The 27,062-nt window shown below is 43.6% G+C and overlaps 1 protein-coding gene across 3 annotated transcripts; it reads right to left on the bottom strand.

Annotated features, from left to right (window-relative positions):
* edc4 (enhancer of mRNA decapping 4) lies at positions 1-26,715 on the bottom strand. 3 transcript variants are annotated; one of them, XM_076106612.1, is made up of 30 exons: positions 26,513-26,715; positions 25,122-25,272; positions 24,838-24,949; positions 24,551-24,650; positions 23,250-23,436; positions 22,845-22,992; positions 22,653-22,757; positions 22,343-22,455; positions 22,066-22,149; positions 21,840-21,935; positions 21,590-21,689; positions 17,895-18,075; positions 17,029-17,095; positions 16,644-16,735; positions 16,203-16,378; positions 15,555-15,634; positions 15,137-15,278; positions 14,743-15,035; positions 14,291-14,521; positions 13,353-13,454; positions 12,994-13,137; positions 12,317-12,353; positions 11,924-12,071; positions 9,494-9,649; positions 8,687-8,802; positions 8,428-8,593; positions 6,925-7,111; positions 6,003-6,222; positions 4,687-4,850; positions 1-2,028 (listed from the first exon to the last, which is right to left on the bottom strand). In XM_076106612.1, exons 1-30 carry the CDS (start codon positions 26,598-26,600, stop codon positions 1,845-1,847), a joined length of 4,170 nt encoding a protein of 1,389 aa, XP_075962727.1. In that variant the 5' UTR covers positions 26,601-26,715; the 3' UTR covers positions 1-1,844. The 3 variants fall into 3 exon arrangements, with proteins under 3 accessions (XP_075962727.1, XP_075962728.1, XP_075962729.1); XM_076106613.1 differs by lacking the exon at positions 26,513-26,715 and adding an exon at positions 25,560-26,378; XM_076106614.1 differs by lacking the exon at positions 26,513-26,715 and adding an exon at positions 25,610-26,377.
* Between the last annotated feature and the right edge of the window lie 347 nt (positions 26,716-27,062).

Here is a 27,062-nt window from a genome sequence, read left to right as displayed (position 1 = left end):
TCTTTTTTATTTTTTATTCCAAAATGTTTAAGGTAAAATAAACTGTAAAAGATACAACATAAGCATCCAAGCAGAATGGAAAGAGAGAATAAAGAACATACACACTAGCCTCAGTTGTTTGTCACACACACAGCTCCCACTTTAGGAGTCAACCCGTCCCTCTACTGCGAGGACAACCGGGTCTGGAACTGATCGGTGAGGGCGGTAGTCGTCAGAATAGCATCTCTCTCTCTCCCTCTCTGTTGGATGATCATTCAAATGTCAGCCGTCTCACTGGTTTAAATGTTTTTAACGACGCAAAAAGTAAAAAAAGGAGCCGCTATGGGAGAACTCTTTAACATCGCACGTTGTCTAAAGGCCCGAACGGGATCAAACATGAAGAAGACAATAAGGCACTTAGCTAGACAAATCCAAACTTAAAACAGGAATCTAAACAAGGAGGTCAAATGAACAGAACTTGTATTTTTACAATCGGCAGAACCGTGCGGCCACCCTGCAGTTTAAACAATGGCGTGTTGTACACAAACGATCACACGCTGTAAAGAAGAAACGGACCGGTGCAGGCGTTTTTCAATGTTTGGTAAAACAGATGCTGTACGAGAAGGAATGAGTTCTGAATCCAAAAAAACCCTAAAAACGACAAGAAGGGGCGCACATCTGCAGTCCAACTGAGCGCTGCCTCCTACAGCCTATGAGGAGTAACTGCACGTTGAGTTTACCTGATAAAAGAACATCATCGGTAACCATTTATGTTTAGGAAGCGTTTTATTATGTATGATAACTAGTTTGACAACTCTTAAAGCAAGTATACAAGTCTTACGAATGCTAAATGTTTATATATAATAAAAAAAGGGGGGGGGGGGGGGCACAGAGGAGAACATGGGGAGAAGTCTGATCAATTTACATGACAGAGCTGTACACATGGACGGCTGCCAAAACTCGATGTTGAGCTCCAAACATCTCAGATTTTTTTTAAAGAGGAATTCTTTTCAGCCGGGAGCAGCGTCGCAAATATTTGTTCCATTTAAAAAAAAGTTATTTCTCATCCTTTAATCTTATTTGTATCCATCGGAGACCTCTCGTTAGAATGATTTGTGAAAACAAGGCCAGATGGAGAAAAGTACGAGACACGCTTTACGCCCCCAATAACAACGCAGGAACAAATTCAATTAACTCAGTAAAACAATTCACCGTGTTGATCCTCTTCAGAGCACCGACACGCATTCGGCCCGGCAAGGTTGTCTTCTCCAACCCATTAAGAAATAGCTGAAAGGAAAATATGCCGCTGACAAGAAATGGCTTTGAGTGTTACATACTTTTGGTTGCCGGGATTAGCTTGGATGTTTACAAAAAAAAAAAGAAGACGAGGACATCGTAATCCTGCAGCAACTGAAATCCAAGTTGAGGATGCTGGTCTGTGTGTCGGGTTATGAAGTGTCCGGGGACGACCACAAAGACAGGTCGTTCCCGCTTTCGCAGAAGAGGATAAAAGGATGAGACGACGACCAGAGCACCTCTCGGTGGGGGGGTCAGCAGTCACGAAGGTCTTGAAGAATCTACAGCGGACTTAAGAGTTGTCCGGACCATTATTGTCTTGCATCGAAGTTATGTCCAGGAAAACAAAGCAAATAGAAACAAAACCCGCTTCCATTTCCTAACTTGACACGTCTCTGGTGCAGGTGTGGGGGGTAGGAACGAATGGTACAGGGGAGACGGAGCTGGATTTCGGGGTGTGTGCAGGAGGGGGGGGGGGGGGGGGGGGGGGGGGAGAGTTGTTGTGGACTCGCAACAAAAAAAATGGACTTGCGACGACCCGTTATCTATAAAGGAGAGGACTCTCCTGACTAGTGGCTGACGAGGCCCTGCAGCATCATCATGAGGCGCCGCGCCCTCTTGCTGAGCGGGCTGTGGGGGTCCTGCTGCAGGAAGGCGAAGAGCTTCGGTCTGACCTGGGCCAGCACGGAGGACATGTGGTCTCTCGTCAGCGGGTCGGCGTGGTCCAGGTTCATCACGGCGTCCTCCAGGTAGCTGAACGGGGGACACAGAGGGACAGAGACGTCAGACATCAATGACACAAGACCGATTTATATTATTGACTGTAGGTGAGAGCAGGAGGGAACATCTGTAGTCAACCAAAGACAATCCGCACTCTAGCCTAAATTAATTATAAATAAACATAAAAATCTATTTGCGGCATATTAAATTATCTTTAACCAAATTATTCGATACTTAAATAATAACAGACTCAAAGCCGACCGGCGCACAACTTCACATGTTCATGTTCCAAAAATAGAACCAGCCGTGGAAGCTGTCGGGATGCGCCTGCAGTTATATTTCAATCAAAACGACGACGGCTATTTATTAGACCAAACGTATGGAAATATGCCAACTCGGATATGTTCACCGAGACGAGGACTGAGCAGAGGAGCAGCTTCAGCTCGGGAGCCGTCGCCATGTTGAGAGCCGTGTGGAGTCAACAAGATATGCTCGGAATATTCTAATTGAACACATTTTAAAGCCAATAGCTTAGCACAAGTTTTTGACAAGAAAAATGATGAAATGAAAGAAGGTATAAAGGTAAGACATAAAAGCAGCACGAGGTTGTGAGGTTGTGTTTTGGACCCGTGGAGCAGCTGCAGGGGACAGAGAGGAAGGCCGCTTCCATCCTCGTCTAAACGAGCTTTCTCAGGTTTGAATGTCAAGCGGCGTCCTTGATCGCCTCCCTGGGCACCTTGTGCTTTCTGCTCAAATACCGCAGCAGAAAATTGAGTTATGCCACCGTCACCTGCGCCCTCACTCAGACCACACTACATTCCACTCTCAAACTAATGGTCTTAGTCGGACATCTGGTGGTTAGACCGTCCTGCAGCGCTCCATTTCTGTCCCGCTCTCCCACCTTTTGTCTTTTACAGTTTAAATGACCGTTCGTCTCCGTGTACGGACCCTCAACACACATTACAGATCCACCAAATCCCCGTACACTGCCTACACACTCGTCGTGACTTTTAATTTCACTGCATAGAACACTCTCGATACTGACCAGCTAGTTTCTGTCTTACATGAGATGATCTGCTAGCTGCATTGTGTCCTTTTCAAACACGTAAAGTCCCTCAGTTCACATTATTCTGTCATCCGTTTGGACAACAATGCGTTCTTCAAAAGCAGCTGACGATCCTCCCGTTGCTTTCGTTTCGCTCTGGGGATCTTTTGCGGATTCTTCTAAGATGCCATCAATCAGAAGCACAGAGTAGGAAGGCTCCTTTATCTCGTGCAAAGCCTCAGAAAAACTGCCGTACAGTCGCTGCAGTTATCGTCTCATCCCAACATTCATCGACTTCTATTCTTTTTCGTTAAGAAGTTTTGTGATTTATCCCGTTTTGTTTCTGTCAACTGAACCCATGTGACTAGGACCGTGCTTTGTCCTAATAATGCCTCAGACTGAACCACACCCTGCTGGCCTCATCTCGCTCTCTCCAGATGGCTCAGAGTGGCACCAGAGGACCGTGTTAGCAGCTGCAACGTAAACGCAGAACCAAACAGGCCATCCAGACACAGAGTGGTGCTGTAAAGGGACTCTGATAGAGAGAGAGAGGAGGGTTTTTTTTGGAGGGGGGAGAAAAGAACGGCTCTCTGAGGAGACACATCCACACGCTTCTTGAGAATAAAAACACGACACACTTTTCTGTTCAAAGAAATGGGAAGAAAAACAGCCGGTAGTGCAAGAGTGAACAGCAGAGTGAAAGCCACAAGGACGAGGAAAGAACAGAACGATGGAGAGCATCTAAAAATTGGTGCTCCCCGGACGGCCGTGTAGCGGGGCTACAGACGGAGCAGTGTGATGGGGTCAGCAGTTTAGCGCCGCTTAGCACTCAGGAGACGAGGAATAATGGACGTGCGATGGAGTTGAGAGTTGAGAGTTTAGGCTGATAGACGGGATCCAGCTTGTGTGGGGGAGAAGTCGAAGACATTTTGAGAAGAAGTGAGCTCATGCAGCTCACAGTTCTTTTTTTTTTTGATTAAACCCAAGCTATGCCTGCTGCGTAGCAAGACAGGCCTTACATCAAACTACAGTGGTGTGAGGAGATTTACCGAGCAGAGTATCAATAATTCTGTAATTGTTTCAAGCAAGCGTTTTATGTCTCCGTATGGTCCTTTCCATAATGTTGTCCCACACTATAATAACAACAAGAACACTTTCCACTGATCTACATCGGGCGGTGTGATGTGATTACATTGCAACCCGTTTAGCATCTGCCCGCTGCAGCGTTCTCCCTCAAATACTGGACCAATTTCAAAGACTGTTGTCCTTCGAGGTCATCATCCTTCTATTATTACTGGCTTCACAAACATGAGAAGATTTTGGTTTGTTTTTAAAATGTGCTTTTGTAGTCGCACATACTTCTTATAGTTTAGTTGGGCTGGTTTAATGCCTGAACTGAACTAATTCAACCAATTCCATTAATATGTTCCTGTCCCACTGCAAGTGAAGTGTTGGCAAGCCTTCTGCTTACTAACAACATTATTCTGAGATATCTCAATATATGGTCATGGAGGTTCACACATTGTCACGCCCACACCGGGTCTGCTGTGCTTTGACTTTCATTGTGTTCGTCTACAGATTACACACCGAACGTTTACTCTGGAATAACGTTGGATGCACGTTAGTGAAAGAGAAAATGACCTCACCTGATTTTGAGCTCAGAGCGGGTGGTGAGGTTGGAGGCGAGCTGCTGGATGAGCGACAGCAGCACGGGCTGGCTGAGAGGACACGGGTGCTGACCGAACACCTGCTGAGAGTCGATGGTCTCGCACACGTACAGGACCAGGTTCAGATCTGTGGCCGACAGAGCCTGGAAGGAAGGGAAGGGAGAGAGAGGGCATTGTGTTCAGGTTAAACTGGTTTTATGAATCTTTCCAAAAGGAAAAGGATCAATACACAAACTAAAAAGCGAGGGGAAGGTTTTGGCCACAAGCCACCTCCACCTTAGTGGTTGTATGTTGCTTCTAAAACTAGCCAGAGACATGTCTGTAAAGAAAGTACACTTGTGTATCTTGTTGATGTCTAATTGTAATAAACTACAATCTGCTAAGCATGGAAGAGATTCTAATAAAACTATGAGTTTAGGCAGGCTAATCTGAATTTTTTTAAGTGTCAATCAAAATATCCGTGGGTCAATAACTGAACTCCATGCAGATAAACATGGAAGGTGACGAAAAGCCAGAAATACTGAACAAAAAGGTAAGTGACGAGAGTTCTTAGCGGCTGATTAGAGTAGGTTCAGATTATGGAAGACACGGTTCGGTTCATATCCCGGTTAAGGACTGGTTTGCTCGAAGAAAAAAACAAACGCATAAGGATACGATTATTGTCACTCATTTTAAACTGGCAAATTTAGTAAATGTAAAGTAGTTGCAGCATATTGGATTTCTGGGCCTTGTAGTCCAGGCAGGCCTTTACGTGTGTGAACGTGCACGCATTTATTAACAGTTGGGAAATACAGAAGAAGAAGAAGAAGAAACATTCCTTTATTAGTCCCACAGTGGGGAAATTATTCTCTGCATTTGACCCATCCCTGTATATATATATATATATATATATATATATATATATATATATATATATATATATATATATATATATATATATATATATATATATATATATATATATATATATATATATATATATATATATATATATATATATATATATATATATATATATATATATATATATATATATATATATATATATATATATATATATATATATATATATAGGGAGCAGTGGGCTGCCAATTACAGGCGCCCGGGGAGCAGTTAGGGGTACAGTATCTTGCTCAGGGACACTTCGACACAGGACACGGTGCAGCCGCGGATCGAACCGGTTGTCAACACTCTCTACCCAGTAAGCCACGGTCGCTCCAGCTCAGCTGCGGAGAGTGAAATATGTACAGCACTCCACCTGTGTGTGTGTGTGTGCGTGCGTGCGTGCGTGTTACCTGCTGGAAAGCCTGGTTCAGCTGGCCCTGCTGGAGGAGCTGCAGGATGTTGGCCTGCTGCGTCTGGTAGTCGAGGTGAGCCGTGGGGACGGGCGTGCCGGCCGCTGACCTCATCGCCTGCATGATGCTGGAGGTGACCACCGCCTGCTGCTCCTTCATCGCCAGGCTCACCTCCCCTTTGACGATCCGCTGCACGTGGCTCAGAATAGACTCCTGCAAACTGTGAAGGGAAAAACGGCGGGAGGAGGAAACGTGAGAAAGAGGGCCATCCTCCATATACGTGTGTTTTCTACCACTTCACTGCACTGCAGCGGGCCGGCCGGGTCACGGAACCCTCGTTCAAAAACAGGTTTTGGAAGAGTTATTTCCTCTCCATGTTGCCATAGCCTTCGGTTTAATTGATACATGTAACGTAAAAGCTATTTCTGTGAATCTCGAGTTAAAAAACTAAATATAAATCTGATTCTGCACAGTCCGCTGATGTCAGTTCCTTTTCAAGATTTTAAAGTTTTAGATGGCCAACTACTTTGTCTCTGCCCCCCCCCCCCCCCCCCCCCCAACTCAACAAATCTATAAACTCCAGAGACCATGAAATTAATTGCAGAGGGAACAGGAGACTTGATCGAATTTATGTTCTTACATTAGCCTCAGGATTAAGCCTTGCTTGTTTCTACTCTCCAGCCCCATTATGCACCTGCTCAATAGGCAGTGAATGAGGCCAGGGCTTTCAGACAGAGGCATCTGCTGATATGCATATCCGATATTCAAAATATCCACTTGGAGTGTCAATCAATGCTATCAGATCAATCACTGCTAGGAATAACAGTTGATGGGGACAGCAGAGATTCTATTAAAAGTGTTTTTTTAGTAGCAGCTTTACGATCTTAAGCGGCCAACAGTGTGGCCTCGCCAGGATACATACTTTCCCACCATTATCTGGATCTGGTGCTGGACCTCTGCCCGCACATTGGCCGTGATGTTGCTGGCAAGCTGATCGGTGGAGCTCTGGAAGCTGTCGATCGTCTGCTGGAGCTGGCTAATCACGGGGTCTCGTGCCTCCTGCTCTCTCTGCTTTCGGCTCTTCATGTGGCTCTCGAGCTGCTGGATGTCTACGGAGATGAAAGTCAACAGAACATCAGCCGTCACCGCAACACGAGCAGACACGTTCAAAGTAACAGAGCAATGTGAAAGGGCAGCGGTAATGCCAAACCCTCTGGGAACCAAAAAACAGTGCAGAACTTCCTGATTCCTTGTAAAAAAACATTTTTTTTAAAAGGATCATTTAATAAATATATATATATATATATTTGGATACATAATACCATAAAAGTGTAATTTCAGCCAGGAAACGTAGTAACAAGCTAGCAAAAGGTCACTGGGTCTTCAGCATGCCGCTTGGAATGAGATCTCAACATGAGGATTTAAACGCTTTCTAGATTATAACTTTTATTTTAACGGCATTTAATAAATGTTTTTAACATATAACTGGTTCAACAGCTGTTGGGATATTTTTTAGCCTTGTCCCCTGGTTTCAATAATTTATCCTTAACACAAAACAAACAGGATTCTGAACAGGGTTTAGTAATTCATTGTGATGAAACACTTCACAGCTGAAGGTTTTCCAGAGAGAAGTCTGTCCTGCTCTCACTATTCTAGCTATTATTTCGTTCACTAACATGCGCCTGTTATTAAGCTTAAATAAATAATTCAGTAGTGTTTTCCTCAATATATAGCATTACATTCAACGCCCACCTATGAATATCACTAATTATGGGAAGCAATGCATCATGAATCGATATATATTGCACGTCACCATGCACCAACAACAAGGAGAAGATCGGGGCATAACGGACACCACTGAAGGTTTGCACACTAGTGTGGATGTTAATGCAGCATTCACAAAGATATAATCAATATTTACACACAAAAAGCTAAACCCCGAGTTTGATCGTGGATTCAATTTAAATTGGAACAAGCTCAGAGGAGCACACAGCTCAGACTTTATGACAGCCTTGGTAAATTCTTAAAAGAATACCTCGCCGCCCGCTTCCAGAGGCATGAGCACAATCTCAGAATAAATTGACTGCTTATCAACAAATCCGTGCTCCGACTGAGTCTGGAAAAGCCTCATTACAAAAGATGTCCCTGAGCTTTTTTTGAAAAAGATGGTTATTTAATTAGACTTCCAGACCCTGATTCCAGGGCTAGACAAAAGGACACAGCACCAATAAAGAGTCTCAAACAGGCCATTGGCCATGGTGAGCTCCCAGAACAGCTTCAAGTGTCTGGACGTCCAGCGACTGAATGGAAAGTCTATTTCCACAGTAAAAAAAATGACTCATTTGAGCTTGTGTTGCCGTAGGTCATATAAAAGATATTTGTGGTATATTTGCTGACAGTGTGAAGCTTGATAAGACTGCCTTACATTCTTGTGTGCCTTGTTTAAAGCTGTCGTTGATTTGTTGGAACATGGACTGACAGCCTCTCTCAAAAACGGGCAGCACGATGCCCTGGAAGGCATCTTTGTAGGCCGCCTGGATGGGCCCCTGCATCGCCTCGGCCGCCGCGCGACCGATTGCATCCGTTGTGGTCTGTAAGACAGGAAGCCGGTACGGTGAGAGGGGCGGGGGAAGGAGGGTGGGTGGGCGGAGTTACAAAGACTCGGGATAGGACAGGACACTTGCCTTGGACTTGACCACCTTGCTGACATTGTCCTTCAGCGTGATCTCCACGGCGGTCAGCTTGGCAGCGATCGTGTTGCTCAGCTGTCCCGTCACCGGCTCCAGACTCTTAGAGATCGCTGGAGAGGGGACGGAATGAGTTAAGACAGATTAGCGAGAATACACCGAGTAGACCATGTTTACAGTTCATTCTGATCATGATGATCCACGTCAAATACAGTTTCTTTGATAATGTCCTGTCATTTTATTTGCCAACGGGCCGATGGCAGTCGAGGCAAATACAGGCCGATACAGATGTTTAGCTGATAAAGCGTTCCCTAAAATAAGCTATGCTGTTCAAAAAACTTCAAACATCTGCTTTGCTGCAAAATGCCTAAAACAGCTAAAACTCTGAAAGCAGATTTCATAAGTGAATACAGAATGCTGTCTGAGCTGCACGGTGGCAAGAAACAAAAAAATCTTTCTAAAGACAAATAATATAAGAAATAAAAAATGCCAGGCACCTTAAAGTATCAAATCTTGAAAGCACCTTGGACACAGCTACAACCGATAAAGAAATAAGACTTGAACAAAGCACACATTAGCAAGAGGATGGTGGAAAGAATAGAGGAGAGAAGCCAAGGACAGGACTCAGCAGACTGTTAAGATGTATACTTAAAATCATCCTCGTCTGCGACCGCCAGACAACTATATGGAGCAATAGCACCATCGTCTGGTAACAAATGAAGACGACCGCTCTTACATACAGTCCACAAAGCTCTGCTCCCTCTGTGACGGCGGGTGTGTGTGTGTGTGTGTGTATGTGCTCACTCAGTGGGACCGTCTTCTTCATTTCCTCCCGGAGCACTTTGTCCATTCTGTTGGTCAGCACCGAGCTGAGGGTGCTGCTGAGCTGCTGGCTGAGCTGGTCCTGAAGCTGCTGCTGATGATTCTGACTCTCCGCCAGAACTCGCTCCAGTCTGCGCTCTGAGGTCGCGAGAGGTCAAGGCTCACAATAACATGTGGCGGGGAACTGTTCTAACAGCTTTGTAGAGATTCATTAGAAAAGACAAGAGCATACTAACCGTTCACACCAAGTATCCAGCTGCATAGTACGATGCCTATTAGAAATGTCTATTAGATTAGAGCAGGGGTGGGCAAACTTTTTGGCTCGGGGGCCACATTGAGTTTTATAATTTGACAGACGGGCCGGTAGCAGATGAATGGAGAGTGTTTGTGTGAACTAAAATAAATTACAAGTAAAAGCCATGACCTAAAAAGTAAAGAAAACTTACATTTAATTTCAGTGGGAACAGTGTTGTTGGTCACCCTTTTTAGCCAGCGCATGAACGTTTGGTGTCAGTTTGGTTGTGGCAATTCTCAGAACAGATCTGAGGTGTTCATCAGTTAACTGGGATCTTACACAGTATTTTTTTTATCGCATTAATGCATATGTTATCGTGCACTTACTTATTAAGCAGACATTTTTGACAGTGTTTTGAGTGTAAAGGTTAATGACTGTGGTCTTTTTTTAGCAATTTGTTTCTTTGATGGGATCGTGCAGATATTTGACTTTCACATCTAACATTATCAGAGCTCTGCTCTGTCATGTCTTTCCTTGTCTCTCCCCCCTGTGTCACAGTGTGGGTGCATCTCACTGCAGTCAGGAAACGTATCAGAATACCCTTATTTTATTGGCTAAACTGCATCACGTGACGTGATTTACAACGCATTGGTCGGTGTTTTTCCTGCACCGCTGAATAAGTGCCGTAAATGCTGGAAAGGAGCGTGAATAACTCCGCTGCATAAAGCAAAGTCCCGCGACCCACTGAAAACGGGTCCGTGACGAACCACCAGTTGAGAATCACTGGTCTGCAAGATGGTGACGAGCGGTGAACAGCTGTTTGTGTGGCGTGTCTTCCGTCTCTTCCTGTTTCCTTCACCTACATTCCCCTGGGTCCTAAGCCCCTCCATGTACAGCTTCTTATCACCCTCTATGTACCAACGTACATTTATAACAAATATCACACATATTACACGGTAATCAGCGTTGCATATGTGTCAAACTCTATCGGTGCATCTCCGGTCTCTTTGTTCATCCTGCATCGCTCTGTTCTGTTCTTTAATGTAACGTAAGTGGAGCGACGGAGCCTCTCCCAGCTGTTAGCAGACTGTTGTGCTAGCAAGCAGGCTCGCGACTGAGCTGTACCGAGGATGCAGTTCGGCGGTGAAATTTTATAAATGTACAATTATTAGTGTTACAAATTGTTTATGTGTCACAAACTGTTGTGCTGTGGTGTTTTGCTCTGTTAAAGAGCGTTAGTTGTGGGTTGTTAATTGTTGTGGTATAAAGTTATGACCATGACTAGGCGTCCCTCAATACATATAAGACAAGTAGCTCCGACCGTAGCCCTCATAGCGGCAAAAAATACATTTAGCTGCCTGTTGAAGACAGACAGCAGTTGTTTCGGCTATGCACCGGTATGATGGTGTGTGAAGAATTCATATCATACGGGAAATTAAAACCGGTATACTGCCCATCCCTAGTCTTTATTAGTTTGGACAATTTTGTACCAATATTTGACGGGCCGGATTCAAAAGCCGTATATGGCCCGTGGGCCGTAGTTTGCCCATGCCTGGATTAGAGTATGTGACTTCACCGGACAAACTCAACCGGCCCATAATGCATTGCAGACTGTCCGATGGCAAGACAGCGAGGCACACAGTTTAAATAATGTTGGATAAAAAAATGACAAATGATGGATGGTGAACATTAATGTAAAATTAGGAGGAAAAGCGCCGGAGCTCACATATATAATGTACTGTAGAAAACATCTTTAACACTAAAGTATTTAATCATTTTAATTTGCCTTTAAATAATACTGGAAAATATTAAATTTAGTGGAAGAGGTAACGTCGTGATCGATACAGTCATGTGATGCAGTACATGATGATTGGGTATGTATTTTTCAGTAAGTTATTATGTGACTTCGAACACACCACATGGGTTCTGAATATCATTCCATATACGAAACCTTTTGTGGCCTCAGGTGACCTGGAAGTGATGGCGGGTAGCTTCAGGCCTCGGTTTGTGTGAGCAAAAATAAATCCCTGTTGCTACCGCTTAAGGCTTTTTGGTGAGTTCTAATGTTTCTGTTAGTAGTGGCATCCCAGTTGCTCAGTAAGGCCTTGGGTACAGAGTGGTGGGAAGGCTAAACTACCAAAACAAGTTGTGTGAGCGGGGAAAAGCCTGAAGGATACGCTCTTGTTCCTGGTGGTTGGTGAGGACGTGCTCCACTTGGGCCATGATGGTGCTCTGCATGGCTTCAATCTGCCCACGCAGGTCCGTCAGATCTCTCTGCTGGCTACGCAGGAGCATCAACAACTCGTCCTGTACTTCAGCATTCATCTGTGGAATGGAGAGAAAAGGAGACAAAGTGCTGCTGAAACATAAATTACACTTAATCCTGAGTTCAACATCGATATAAGTAGACGCCTATTTGCTAACCGATTGTTAATGTATTTCAAATGGTGGGCAAAAAAACAATTAATGGTAATGTGTTTCCAAGAGAACAAAATCATTTAACGACACAAAATAAATCTTCTTCCATTCATAACACTGTGGCAGTTAATGAGCACAAAAGATCACCGTACCTGACCGGAGTCCATTTGCCTGGACTGAGACAATTCACTGGAGGAGAAGAGAGAAACATTTACCGATTATATTCCAACTAATGACTCGGTGTAAAATGTTTAACGTTAAAATGAATGATTGTTCATGATTCTTACTGTGACTGTATCCAATTAACTCAAATATTCCATCAAATGCTTCGAATACTAAAAGTGTTTGGAGCTATGAACACATTTTCAGCATCGTCTTTGTCTAATCTTGACGATCCATAACTCCAGATGCTCAACTTAACTCCATTATGCTAAATGAAGTCGAGAGATGGATCGAGAGCCCTCTTTCACTATTTTGCTACTTACTTTTAGTGAACAGCAGTGGAGGTAAAACGGCACTGAACTGCAATCTCGCAGTCATTTTAGTGCGACTAATCACTTCCCTCCGCCAGTCAACAACCTATTACGATCAAGCCTGAGTGACTGAGTCTCCTGATGTGTTGATTAGCATGGCCTCTACCTCACACTAGTGATCTCTGTTGCATTCACAGTATAAGATGACCTCAGCTCAAGATTTTTCTCAATGTCAGATTTTTTTTCTAAATTAGTTTGTAGCTGAAATCAATCACACACTGTAAGGTACTGCGAATAATGCATATTTTTACAGCCCCACTTCGCACCAATTCCTTCACTATCAAACGTCGACTTACCCGTCGTCTTTCTTGGTCTTCCTCTTCACTTTTGGCGAGGCTCGTGGTGAGCTCTTCCAGTCCTTAACCGGTAGTCTGTGAGAGGAGCGAGAGCCACAATTTCCTGAGGACGATGCCAGGCTGGCCACCTCATCGTCGGGGTCACTGGGTCAAACACAGAAACATATGGATGCACAAAGAGTCAGACAGCTGCTGTAAATGCCACATGCTCTGTAATCATCTTGGAAAAGATCCATAAAATCAACGTTATTGTGCCTTAAATTAAGCACTGAATTTGTTTCGTTCCCCGTGTTGTGATGCATTCCATCTGGGTCGACTTATTTGCTTGAACAGAGAGACGGTGTGTTCGTTTGCGTTACCTCTGGTCTGCGCCGGCGTCCTGACTGTCGTTCTGGGTGAGGTGATAGGAGCGTCGATGGTACGGTGAGCTCAGGTGTCTGTCCTTCGACTCCTCTCTTGAACTACAACACAGTGGACACAAACCTCTTTTTGCTAAACGTTTCTCACACCGCTTCTACAATTTCAACACAGATATGAAAGAAAATGGCCTCGTCATTTTGTTAATGCCGTGTCATCTCTTTGCTTTACGCTTGCAAGCCTTTTATGTGTCTGTGTGTCCAGGTACTTGATGTACTTTTGTATGTTAAAGGGAAACTTCTATATTTTTCAACCTGGACCATATTTTCCCATGTTTTTTGTCTGGGTGACTAATGGGGACAGCAGTACTTTAAACTGGACCAGTATTGAGCTGCAATGTACCCCTACCGGTATATTCCTCACTGTCATTGTACGTCCCCTAAAAGTGCTTGTTTTTGCCAATGACAAACTCAGATTGTTGCTTGATCCGGTCCGTTTGTCCAAAATACATTAGAGACACCCTAAGCTACTCTTTCTGAACTCCAACTCCTCTTTCCAACTCTCACTCATGTTTCCATTGTTGTCTTCTGGCAACAAGTCTCAAGTTTCAGAACGAGACTTCTCCTTGAGCGAGACACAATAACAAACAGACCGAATCAAGCGCAAAAAGGGGGTCCAGGTTGTTACCCTTTAGGGGTTTTATAAATTGTGAACAAAACTGGTTAACCAGTAATAATATTGAATTATTCATAAAACCCAGATTTCTACAATCTCACAAAAAGTCATGATATGTTTGAGACTTTTACTTTTCTACAAGTAATCGTCTAAAAAGTAAATTAGTAGTCAGATTTCACAAGTAAGATTTTGAATTCTGTGAAATCCTTCACGGAAATCGTAATGTTTTTAATTGTTAAATGTATTTGTATGTGCCAATTCTTACCAGTCTCCAAGCCCGTTGTCCCTGAGACTGTTCCTGGTTTCTCTGGTGATGTCAGGCGCAGCCGGCCAAGGTGTGTGGATAACACTGCCCTCTGAAGAGCCTCCACCGACCCCTGGGTTCTCCTGCGATAAGGCGTTCTCCAGCAGAGACGGGGTGTGACTGAGTCTGGGCTCAGACTCCACTGAACCGCCCACCGGCCCATCACCACCTCCCAGTTCCAGGGGCATCAGGCTGGGACAGAAAAATAGTTCCATCAATATGAAGGGCCATACTGACATTTCTGCAAGTTCTGTATGCTTTAAAATCCTGATGAACATTTTTGAATGCATGCTTGTTAAAGGAAGGATGGATAGATGGCCATACGTTGCTGACAGCTTCAGAGTTGTCTATTCACTGCGAACATTAAGTCAGCATTCATTTGTTGAAGTTATTATTGCCCGTCGTCAACGTACCCGTTGTTGGCTGTGCGTGGGGAGGTGAGCAGGTGCAGGGCAGACGCAGCGGACGCCATGCTGTCCGTCTGGAGAGCGGAGAGAGGCAACGGCTCCAAACCGGACACAAGGCCGCGCTGAAGCTGCATGGTCTGGGTCGCGATCTCTGGCATGTCCTGGGACATGGCTGTGGAGGCGGAGGAGATGACGTCGGGGGAGCGGGCTCTGGTCGGAGAAGCCAGAGGGGGCAGGAGGGGAGAATCCAGAACCTGAGGGCTGTCGAGTGCGAGAGGACTGATAGGGGACGCTAATGCCTGAGGACGGAGGTGAGGAGTGTGATGAAAAAACATTTTTAAAAAAGAGCATTCCATGTAGAGTATCAAGAGGCTGGCAGAAGTCGGAGAGTGTGTCTTACCTGCAGGTTCTCCAGTCCAGGCAGAAGCACAGCAGAAACAGCTCTGGGGCTGCTGGTGGAGGTGGAGAGAGTCAGACTGCTGCTGCTGCTGCTGTTGATGTTCTCCGCTCTGTTGGGACTCTGACCGACTTCGTCGATAGCTCTGCAGACATTCACGTTTAGATGTGACCAGAAGAGCAGGAGATTATGTGGGCATGCTCATCTATATCGGGGATTTACAGTTAAATAAATGGAGGAAGAAAGAAGCCGATATTCTGTAACAATCACATTTCCAACTGACTTGTTATGAGGACGTAAGAGGAAATTGATGTTTTTTGAAATTGACGTCATTACCACATTCTAAATACAGATGATGGTCACTATTAATCTTAATCCTAATTATGATCTTATCCCTTCTAAACTGCATAGATAAGCCCACCTGTTAGTTGAGTCAGAGTTGCTGCTGTTAGCCGTCACAATGGTCAGACTGCTGGCACTGCTGCCAGGGGATGCCGGTACCTGGAATGAGACAAAGTGATTAGCAAGATGCAAATATAATGAAAGGTTTCTGAAAACCACTAATCATTGGTCAAGAAAACCCACTGTTGCTGTGTTTATAACCTGCATTATTCTTCTTGCCATACTTTGTGATGTTTGTCACTGAACTAAACTAGAGCAACACGGAGAAAACTGGGATCGGTCACATCACTTTTTGTCAAATTCAGCTAATATTAATATTAGGAATCTTTTACTTGATGTTATTTCTCAGCCTCTCACTTCTTTATCTTTGGATCAGCCAAAGATAAAGAAGTTCTTCAGTTTGTACCGACTGTGGATTAACAGGGTTACGGCCTTGTGTCTGCCAGCAGCAGCACAATATGCGGGAGGACAGTGCTATTCATGGGGAAAGATGTTGCTAGGCGACATACAAAAATAGTTTGAAGCGTGTTCTTTTGCTGAAGTGTTTTTTGACTATTTTGTAAACTGGTGGATGTCAGCGTTTCACTCCAGCACGCGGACAGCCCGGACCGCTAGTTAACGAAAGATAGAGAGAGAAGCGGTGGGCGAGGCTCGGGAGTGATGGTACCGAAGTGCTTGGTGTCATGAAGGCGTCGGGAGTCATCAGCTTGATCCCGCTGCCGGCACCAGAGTTTGACAGGAAGTCAGCCGGAGCAGGAAGTGATGGGATCTTCCTCAGGTCGTTCTGGGAGCCACTTCCTGATTCCTTGTCGGAGCTCTGGTCAGTGAGATGGTCTGAAAACCCTGCAGGACACACAAAATGTACAGACTGCTTTATTTGTGTGGCTGTGTTTGACATACAAAGAAAGCACAAAGTGCAGTAAGGCAATTTTGGGAGATTTGTGTCATTGTATTTTGCTAATCTAATGGTCTGCCTCCAAAGAAACGCCAACGTCGACCTGATTCGATTCATCATTTGTATGGTAAGAAACCTGTGTAAACATAAAGATCCATCGTCTCCAGGGATTTGTCCTTCGTTGTGTTTTGAAATCTTGGGACTGTGACTTACCAAAACCATCCTGAGAATCAGAATTGGGCAGGAAGACTGCAGAGCTGGAACCCAAGTTGGGCTGAAACCAGATCTGGACGTCCTGCAGACTCCTGAAAACACACACAGACACACAAATTTAGGACTACCCGAATTATCAAGACTTGGGGCCGCTGCCTGCTTCCTGTGCCACAAACACGCATCCCCAAACCTCCACAAGGACATACATTTATGAAATTTGACACATTGTGATTCACTTAACGTGACTGTTACAAATGAAAAGCTAGTCTTTGGTAATTTGGTATTTACTAGTTTTCACTGTCTTTAACCATTGGCGACAATACCAAAACAAAACTCAAGCCAACATGATCGTAACACGGACATCAAACTGTAGGAAGAAACTTACTTGGTGTGGACACAGTAGAGTTTAATTTGGATCCCAGACTTGGACTCTGTTGGTCCTTGTGTGCCCTCTGGAAGAACGAACGAACGCGCACACACACGCGCGCGCACACACACACACACACACACACACACACACTTAATTATTCGACAGGTTTGTTGCACAACCTGCAGATTTCATGGTCAGGTGAGACTGAGACAGATAGTCAAGTGATGACTTTGTTGACGTTAAGAAATTCCTTTTGCAACATATAGCTATGATATTAGCTTAAGCTATTTTGTGCGAGGGTGTTTCAAGATTCATGCAACGTAATCTCTGGTAATCTTAGGACGTGGCTAGTTTAGGTAACATTTAGCTCGTCATGTGAGCGGTGGTTTAGTGCAGGATGCACGCCACTTCTAAACCCCCTCTGATGGGCATCTTCATTAGGTTACATTGTTTGAGGGAACCAACGTTATAATGTTGCGTCCACCGTCACTGATGCTAACCTAGCTGCTAGTTTAAATATGCCAAATTACAATTGTATCGGTTATTGTTGGACAATTAAGCTAAAATAGCTTATATGTGCCAACATCAGTTCTTACGGCAAATATTCACATATATTCTGTGGATATATTATTTTTATTGTCGTCTACATAAAAATATTATGAATATAACCTTTTGTGCCCTTGTAGTGCAGCAGTGTTCCCAAAAAAGTCGAAATGAAAGCTGACAGCGAATGAATGGGCTTGTTTTAAAAGGTAGCCATATGTGTGGCCCTTAGAATATAACATGCAATATATTGATATTAAAAAATCTATAGTAACAGGAACGATCAAAAGATTGAAGGAAAGAAAGAGGTGTGTGTGTGTTTGTGAGTGCATGCCCACCTGTGGTCATGCTCTCACTCTCCTCCTCTGCAGGGAGGACCTCGGTGTGTCGCCATCGGCAGTGGGCGACGTCCCGGACCCCAAAGCTGAGCACGGGGTGGGTCAGCAGGAACTCCGACACCGCTGTGAAACTGGCCTTTCCCTTCTCCTGATCCTGCCGGAGCTCCATCACATACAGAACCTGGCGAAGGACAGCAGCAGAGCATGAAGCGAGGGGCCGGATAAAGTGGTACTGTGGGGACACTTCAACGTTGTCACGGACGGACTAACCCCGGTTCAAAAAATAAAATAAAAATAAAAATGTATCTTTAAACAAAATTGAGTCAAAAGAGCTCTCTCAGATGAGGCATCCCCAAAGAAGATGTAATCTAACTAGAAAATGCATTTCCTGCTGAAAATGCGTTGGAATGCTGAAAGCTGAAATGAATCTCAAAAACATTGCTGAAAATAGATATCCAATTTTAAAACAATTGCAAAAAGCTTAATAATTCAAAAAGTTGAAAGATTACAAATATGAAGTCATATGTAGCTGAAAGTATGAGAAGAAGAAGGCTTTGAAAGTTGAAGAAGTTTAACAGGATTTGAAGATTTTCTCCATAGAGATCCCATTCAAAAGAAAATTGCAAATAGCTTAATATTTCAAAGAATTTAAAGATTACAAATATGAAGTCATATGTAGCTGAAAGTATAAGAAGGCTTTGAAAGTTGAAGAAGTTTAACAGGATTTGAAGATTTTCTCCATAGAGATCCCATTCAAAAGAAAATTGCAAATAGCTTAATATTTCAAAAAGTTAAAAGATTACAAATATGAAAAGTCAAAGCACCCCTCTCCTGAAAGAGCTGAACATTTTGATATTCGAACGGTTTCTGTGGCTTAAAAAATGTCAGCAGTAGTGATATTTGTAGTAGTAGTACTAGAAGTTGTAGTTGTAGTAGAAGTATTATTAGTAGTAGAAGTATTAGTAGCATTATAATAAGTAGTAGCAGTAGTGATATTTGTAATAGTAGTCGTAGAAGTTGTAGTTGTAGTAGAAGTAATAGCTGTAGTAGTGGTCGTAGTATATAATATAACAGTAGTAGTAGTAGTAATAGTAATGGCAGTATTTGAAAAAGTCTAATTTTGAGCTTAATGTTTACATACAGTTAATCCATGGGGCTTTTATTTTGAAAGGGTGGGGCTGGGTGGGGGGGAGAGGAGACATAATCATAATGTTTGACACAAACAGAGGTTATTAAATGACAGGCTTCATCACAAGCATTTCAGTTACAATTCACTCTGTGGGGCTTTTATTTTGAAATGGGGTGTGGGGGGGGGGAAGAGATGGACTCATATTGTTAGATTAACACAAACAGGTTATTAAATGTCAGGCTTCATCATAAGCATTTCAGTTAGAAATCATTCTGTGGGGCTTTTATTTTAAAATGGGGTGTGTGTGTGTGGGGGGGGATCCTCTAAAGATCTCTAAGAACCTGAATGACTGTATGAGAGAGAGACACAGAGAGAGAGAGACACACACAGAGAGAGAGAGACACAGAGAGAGAGAGAGAGAGGAGTGCGTGTGTGTCTGTGAGTCTGTGTTTATCAACATCACTAATGAGCTTAATCAGAAACACCTGTGTCCTTGCAGCCTTTTCATGGAGATTAAACAGGGAAACACCTCTCAAACAAATCCTCAAAACTCCCATAACCGTAGCTCCTATTGCTCCGATATTAATAAATGAGAGGAAGGATGAGTTGAAGAACAGATCCTGTAAAAATTGTGTCTGTAGTTTAACAAATGTGGCTGAACTGGCGATTTAGAAATGGGGTACCGTGTTCTGTGGAAGATGTTTTTGAAGCAAAATTTAACATTGGTCTCTATGGAGCAGAAAGTTGGTTTTCCTCTCAATTACAGGCTTCTGTGCCAAATGTGTAAATCTGTGGGATTCCACAGTCATTTGTCTACGACAAGGACAAGATTAGCTACTTCTACATCCAGAAATTATGCATGAAGAGTGAAGATTGTGGACACAGTGGCAAAAGACAAATGTTTTTTTCACAAGAATCTCAAGCTGCTCTTCACTCTAGCGGTGACATCACGCACTCTAAGCTGCGCAATACACACCCATTATAAAGTCAGAAAAGGACTGAAAAAATCATAAAAGTTAAACTGCTGCAGTTCAAAAAGTATAAAAGATATCAAAAAGCTGAATAATGCGGCAATAGATCAGGGTTTTCTCAACATTTTAAAGTTGAAATGGTGTCTGTAGCTGAAAGTATGAGGAAGTAGAAGGATTTGAAAGTTGAAGAGGATTTGAACATTTTCTCCATAGAAACCCATTCAAAAAAAAAATTGCAAAAAGCTTAATAATTCATAAAGTTTAAAGGTTAGAAATATGAAAAGTCATAGCACCCCTCTGCTGAAAGAGCTGAACATTTTGATAGTTGAACGGTTTCTGTAGCTTAAAATATGAAGGAGCAGAAGAGTTTCAAAAAGCGTACGGAAGAAATATAAAAATAAGAAGAAGTATAAAGATTTGAAGAACAATAGTTGGAATGCTTAACAGCATTCCAACAATTAGCGTTTGACCCTCTGAGAGCAGCAGGATCACCGGTGATTCTGAGCCTTTACGGTCTTTTCAGATGCCGTTGCGAGCTCGGTCCTAATATGAAACAAGAAGACCTCATGAACCCACCGGTGCCACCCGGGTCATGCTACATTTTAGTGAGGGAAAACTTGCATGGCCATTTTAAAAGGAGTCCCTTGACCTCTCACCTCAAGATATCTGAATGAAAATGGGTGAACCCTCAAGTTTCCCTTTTGCAGATATACCCACTGTATACTAATCCCATGCTGTTTTGGGGGGAAAGCAAGGCGTTTTTTCTTGCAGTATAAATGTTATTTTCGCATTTTCTAAAAAATGGTGTATTTGAATATTTCTGCATACTGGGCTCCCTAAACAGTCTTGTAATTGCATAAAGTGTGTGTGACTGGAAAGCTAATGTGTGATGACGTTAGCCATTGGTCACTGAATGAAATGACCTGTTGTGACCTCTAGAATAATCACAGCCTCATGAAACTAGAGACCGGGAGCATTCAGAGGACGTACGCTTTCCAGGTATATTAACATTAAGGAGCTTTTTGAGCAGTTTCCACAACAGAAGTGCTCGCCATCCAATCTGCAATCTGCAATTTTTCTATGTTCCTCATTTTTATCAATTCTTGAGCAGTGAAAAATTGTTACATTTAGCACCAAATCTGTGCAACAAATGGTTTCAACCCAAAAATGACTGCAACTACTGAGAAATAATCATAAGTGATGATGGAATGGCCGTCATAAGACTTCCATCATAATATTCTAAGCACTTTCACTTAATTAAGTAGGTTAAGTTAATAATTCATTCATTATTTTGTATTTCTTATTTATGACTAGAACAACTTGACACACACTGAGCTACATCTACAATTCATTTTCCGGTTCTCAGCTTTCCGATGATGAACACATTTACCCTAACCCTTGAGATCCCGTCCCCAATAAAAAAAAGACAAAATGGGTCTATGTAGGTCTCTATGGGTTAAGTACTTTAGTGTTCATAAAGTGACAGGAAAATAACTCAAATGTATCCATTGAGGAGTAACATTCGCAGTTTATCGATATTGTTAGAAACAATTATTCATGAAGAGCAGCTAAAGCACACAGAACATTGTGCTGACCTTCCTCTGTACGTCGGTGAGGATGAGATACTCAGCAGCGAGGTCCAGACTGGCCTTCAGACTGGGCAGAACTGAGGAGTTGAACAGATCTGGAGAAAACCTACGAGATGATAAGAACAACACCATTAGTAACTTTATACAGCAATAAATGGGATGAGCTTCAGAAAACAGGAATAATCATCCACAAACTAAATTAGTCATCCCTTATTACAAAGGACTTAGACGTATAATGATGGATTAAAGAAACAACCTGATGGTCTGTAAGCAGGTCCAGGAAACGGTGCACCATAATTTCAACTCCTGGTTCTGATCCGCTCCGGTTATAAGGAACCGCCAGAAAGGAACACTACAAATAGCAAAGTGGAACGGACCAGAGTCGGCAAAGGAGAGGAGAAAGAGAAGGTAAACATAGAGCTACAGCATCAGATGAATAAATGTTCACAGGAAGCTGCGTGTGCTCCGGTGTGTGTACTAACTCGGGGTCCTGTCTTTTGTGGTTGTCACAGAAGAGAAGGCAGGAGAGGGGCCGTCCTCCGTGGGGCCGCAATTCATGAAGACATCTGGACAACGGAGAGGAAAGAAAAGTGAAGAGAAGATGAGACGACCACAGAGTAGGTGAGGGGAACAAACAGACATAAAGGTCAGTAAATGACAAGAAGACATCACGGACCTCATGTTTTATCCCTTTCAGAAAATTCTACCTTTACATTTCATGATGAAGTGTGAAAGTAAAGCGACAGCCTCCTCGCTTACCTCGGCTTGTCCTGCACCCCTTCTATGTATATCTGCCAGAACTTGATGTACCCATCGTGGCTGGCTGTGGCCAGCACGGTTCCATCTGGAGACAGGGCCCCCTCACTGACTCGCTGCAGGGCCCGACACCAAGCAACACACACAATCAGTACTGCAAGGAATGTATGCAACAAACAGCACACCACTTTGTACTTCTAGGTTACTGCAGTTCTACGTACTTGTAGAAAATCATTTAGTCATCATTTAAATGTACTGCATTGAATTAATGCTTAAGCACTATTCCACTCATTAGTCGTATCCCGGCTCCTACCTGGGTATGCCCCTTGACTGTGATGAGGCCTTCTTTTACGTCCGTGTCATCGACAGGCCAACTGCTGTGGTTGGCTCTCAACACCTCCAGGTCCCACACCTCAGCCTGGACGGGGGGGGGGTACAATTAGGGAGGCAAAGTTCCCACTCTTCTGTCTTACCGATGAATCTGTGACAACAAAAACACGGGTACCAAGTCTTCGTGGAGAAGGGCTAGGGTCTGGCTGGCGTCGTCCTGGTTGTCCTCATTGTCCTCCTGGATGAACGGGCACCAGATGAGGCGACGGTGGGAGTTCAGCGGAGAGTCCTCTGGCCGTCGGATATGAATCACCACCTGATCACTGCGGGGAGCGCAGGTTAAGGAACATGAGACCAAAGACCATTTGCCGAAGCAGCTTGTATTATCACTGGGATTTGAGTAAAATCACCAGGCAGTTTGGGCCGCTGCGAGTGACCATTTACACTTAGACGGTACACACAAAAAATAGGATGAAATACACAAGCCAGGCAGTAACTACTACTACCACTCTAGAGACACACATAGACCTGCACATCCTCCCACACACTCCTTTTGAATCTCTCCCACGTGTCAGGATACAGTATCTTGCTTCCAGTGCAGGTGAGCTGCCAGACCATGAGGTTGCCCGCCTCATCTACACAGCCCAGCAGCGAGGAGTCGAGGTGGGCAAAAGCCAGATCTGTAACAGCTCCGGTGAAGCCCTTCAGCAGAGAGCGCTCGGCAAAACTCACACTCAGGACGCGAATCATTGCGTGGTTGTTTGCTCCTGAGGGAACAGATGTTTAGTTTAAGGAACGAGATTAAATGGGGAACCTGGGGTGTCACAGCACTTTGATTTACGCAACTACATACACAGGTTATCAATATGTTGTCAGAGAAGAAGGACGGGAGAATATCTGGAGAAAATCTGAACTAGAACTGTGGCCTTCTATCATGCTCGGCACACAAACAACGGTTTTCTCAAGAAATCCTTCCGATGAAAACTGTAGACAGTGAGGTGGGTGTTATCCAGAGTATCACGGTCACTCTTTCTGTTGTATTTGCATGTTTCAATGCTGTGCCCAGCAGGCACAAAAACTCATTCAGCTGCACTCTATTCTGGTTGTGAGACACCACCACAAGTGAGAGAGAAAATGTAATGCTTAAATATGCCTAAATATCTCCATACCGATATTTAAATTATACCACTGCAATAATCTAAGACGTCAGGAACAGTAATGAAATAATAGATGACAGAACATGTAAATTAAAATTAGTTTTCTTTTCATCAAAAATGTATTAATAAAAAAAGTCTACATGGCATGCAGCAATTTGATGTCCCCTACACAGATATCACATACTTATTATATTATATTATAGGTTTTTTAAGTTTTGTAAAACAGCGCCCATGCCAACGCATCAGTAACAGCTCAGGCACAGAATGCTACTGGAGCACGGGAGACGGCGAGAGGTCTTTGGTGGATTGTGTGTACGCCGAATTACAGGAGATTACAGATTCAGAAAGAAATGGTGAATATAATTTTATCGCCACATTTGGTCAGTAATTAGAGCCGTGTTGTTATTTTTCATGGTGTTTTTTTAAAGGAGTTCTGCTGATACAGACACCAGCTCAGAGCGGGAGAGTGCAGCCGGCGAGGTTCATGACCTGCTTTAATCTTCTTTTAAACCATTTGTTGACTCCACCCTTCTGGTTAACTCTAGCTAAATCCCATGACCCGCAGTTATAGGTTTTGACTGCTCCAAAATTAAAACTGCTGGTTCCTGCGGGACTTGGTCACAATCCAGTCCTCCAGCAGAGTGCTACACGCATGCGCTTAAATATCTCAAGTGCTCTTTGATGTTTGTGTCATTAGGCAGTAGAAATACTCCAGGACTCTCACCTCTGATGGCGTAGGCCAGGAAGGAGTTGGACACGGCTATCAGTCGGCCATAATAATACTTGTGTTCCCAGTCGTACTTGGCAACGGGTTGAATCTTCACCTGAATGGAAAAATAACAAATTTACCATTTGAAATGAATTAAAGGTCTCATAAAAAAAGACAATGACTTTTTTTTTTTTTTTAAACCATGAGGCTCTGGCTTCTCAGAGCTAAGGCCAGGCAATTTAAAATGAAGCACAAAACTAAAAAAGTCTGGCTTGCTGATTGCTGATGATTTGGCTTCTTACCTTGCTGCTGCCACGGGCCTTGCTGTTGATGCTGGTGTCCTGACTCGCCACTATCTCCACATTGTTGGAGGTGATGGGGATACAGGTGGAGCCATCGTCACCAGAAAGGCAGCTGAAATAGCACGACACATATTTACCTTCAATATGGATTTAGTTTCTTAAAAGATAAGTGTTTAAAAAAAATGTTTGTTTTTTTTAATTATCAAATTCAAATAGAAGGGAGACAGCACTATGATTATGCTCAATGTGGTAAAGTCAGCGGATGATTCCAAGAACCAACGTACATTATCTGACACTCCTGAGTGCTGCAGAGGTCTGTGGAGATGGGTCTGGTAGAGTCTGACCGATCGGTGCTTCCCAGGAGGCCGACTGCTCCCAATAACCCATTCAGCTCTCCATTAAAAGATGCCATTCTCAGGCTGTCACCTGATGCATCTGAGGAAAGACATTGAATAAAGGGGTTATGGGGAAACACTGTACAAAGATTCACAGCATGCAAAGAGATGACAGTTATTCTGGAAGTTTATTACTGTATTATTTTCTCAGCGCTCACAGCCCAATACAAAATCATAAAACGTATGCAAATGAGTGTAAAAGAAATAAACTTTAAACATTTAAGATTCACGTTTTGACTCTAGTTTCACTTATAAGTCTGAGTTAATCACACCATTCTAGCTTGGAACTATAAACCTTATTAATGACCACATTCAGGTGACATTTACCAGTTCCAAAGCCCTGTTGAAATGCTTGCTGGCTCACAGCCATCACTTACTGGGACACGTCAGTCAAACGGAGCCATGATTAACGTTATTAATTACACCTGTGCTTTTACCTGTAATGACAAATCAAAATGCCTGCTGTGCAAGACGTCTATTGGCATCTAGTAAGAGCTATTTGAGTTGGGGGGGGGGGAACCTGTGGTTTCTTTCTTTCCTCTCCATCCTGGCTAGAGCCAGTAGTTTCTTCGTTACAATCAATCAATCTTCGTCATTATCTACAGGTGCGAGTTTCAAAATGAGCGCGTTTACTCGGCTGCGGAAAAAACAAAACTGAAAGGAGTGTATTCAAATTGGCCAACAACATTGACCTTCTACGCAGTTATGGAGGCTCGAGCTAATTCTTGATAGCAGTGAAATCATTCTGGCTCGACGATTCGGTATAAAGAGCCACCTCACTTTACTGCTATTAAGTTTAAAAAATCAGCAGGTGCTGTTAAGATCATTTCGATTACAGAAACATTTGCTCTACTTATTCGTCGCCCGGCAGCTTAAGACCCAGCTGTCCTACAACAGAAAATAGACTGAGACGTAAGCTAGCTTTAACGTTAGCTCAGTCAACACTATAAAGAAAATACTTGAGACCATTCCGACGTAGTTAGCGCTCCGACATTACGAGAAACATTAACACAATCGTCGCTCCGCAAAAGGTTAGTTAGAAAATACATTTGTAAACCTATTGACACCCAAATTGTGCTTCCCCGCGATGGGGTGGCTTTCGTTAGCAGGTAGTGAAGCTGCTGTTGAGCTAACTTTACTTCAGTGCTGCAGCGCGCTAAACCAACTCGCGTTAGCTAGCTAGGTACCAGTTTAGCTAACGTTAGCTAGTTAGGCTAGCGCTCTGTTAGCTTCTGCGGCCTAAGCTAGCGCCGCCGCTTTTCATTCCCGGTCCGACTTACCGGCACTGTTCCCGGGACGGTCGAGCTTGAGGATGTCCCGGAGATGCTGGGTCGCACCCTCCATATCTATATTAGAATTGGACGCCATGTGTGGGGGGGAAAGGGGGAAACTGGGTTAATTTAGGGGAAGAGAATAATTTCTTGTTTGATGCGATGCTGTCAATGTTCCTTTCGTTCGCCCAGAGCAACCGTCTAAACTTCCGTTATGTCCGCGCCAAAGGCTCCGGCTAGTGTCTGCGTCAGGTCATTGGTTCCTACCTCTATGTCTTCTAATGAGGTTCATTGCATGGATGTATAAAGAGTTGAAGAGATTGTAATGTTACACAAAAAGGGAATGATGTCGCCTTCTGGGCATTTCGGCAGAAATCGAACACTTTATGACGATTCCACCCTAACATATGAACCTCTATTAGAGTGTTACAAAGTGGTTCGATTACCAAGAATAACAAAACAATCAGGAGACTTGGGCTTCCTTATTATGTAACTTCCTTTTTTTGGGTCATGTGCAGACAGACAAATGGGAAAACTGAAGTAATATTTGAGGTGGAAC

This window comes from Anarhichas minor, unplaced genomic scaffold (genome assembly GCF_050575085.1).
Source record: "Anarhichas minor isolate MPS153535 unplaced genomic scaffold, ASM5057508v1 ptg000034l, whole genome shotgun sequence".
Taxonomy (NCBI): Eukaryota; Metazoa; Chordata; class Actinopteri; order Perciformes; family Anarhichadidae; genus Anarhichas; species Anarhichas minor.
The sequence above is the reverse complement of the archived record's forward strand: the minus strand, read 5'-3'. Positions and strand labels throughout refer to the sequence as shown.

Coding starts and splice junctions, on each gene's coding strand:
- edc4 (XM_076106612.1), bottom strand. CDS start 26,600: ATGGCGTCCAATTCTAATATAGATATGGAGGGTGCGACCCAGCATCTC. Junction 15,036..15,136: donor CTGGACTGGAGAACCTGCAG/GTAAGACACACT, acceptor CTCCGTCCTCAG/GCATTAGCGTCCCCTATCAG. Junction 12,354..12,993: donor AAGACCAAGAAAGACGACGG/GTAAGTCGACGT, acceptor CTTCTCCTCCAG/TGAATTGTCTCAGTCCAGGC.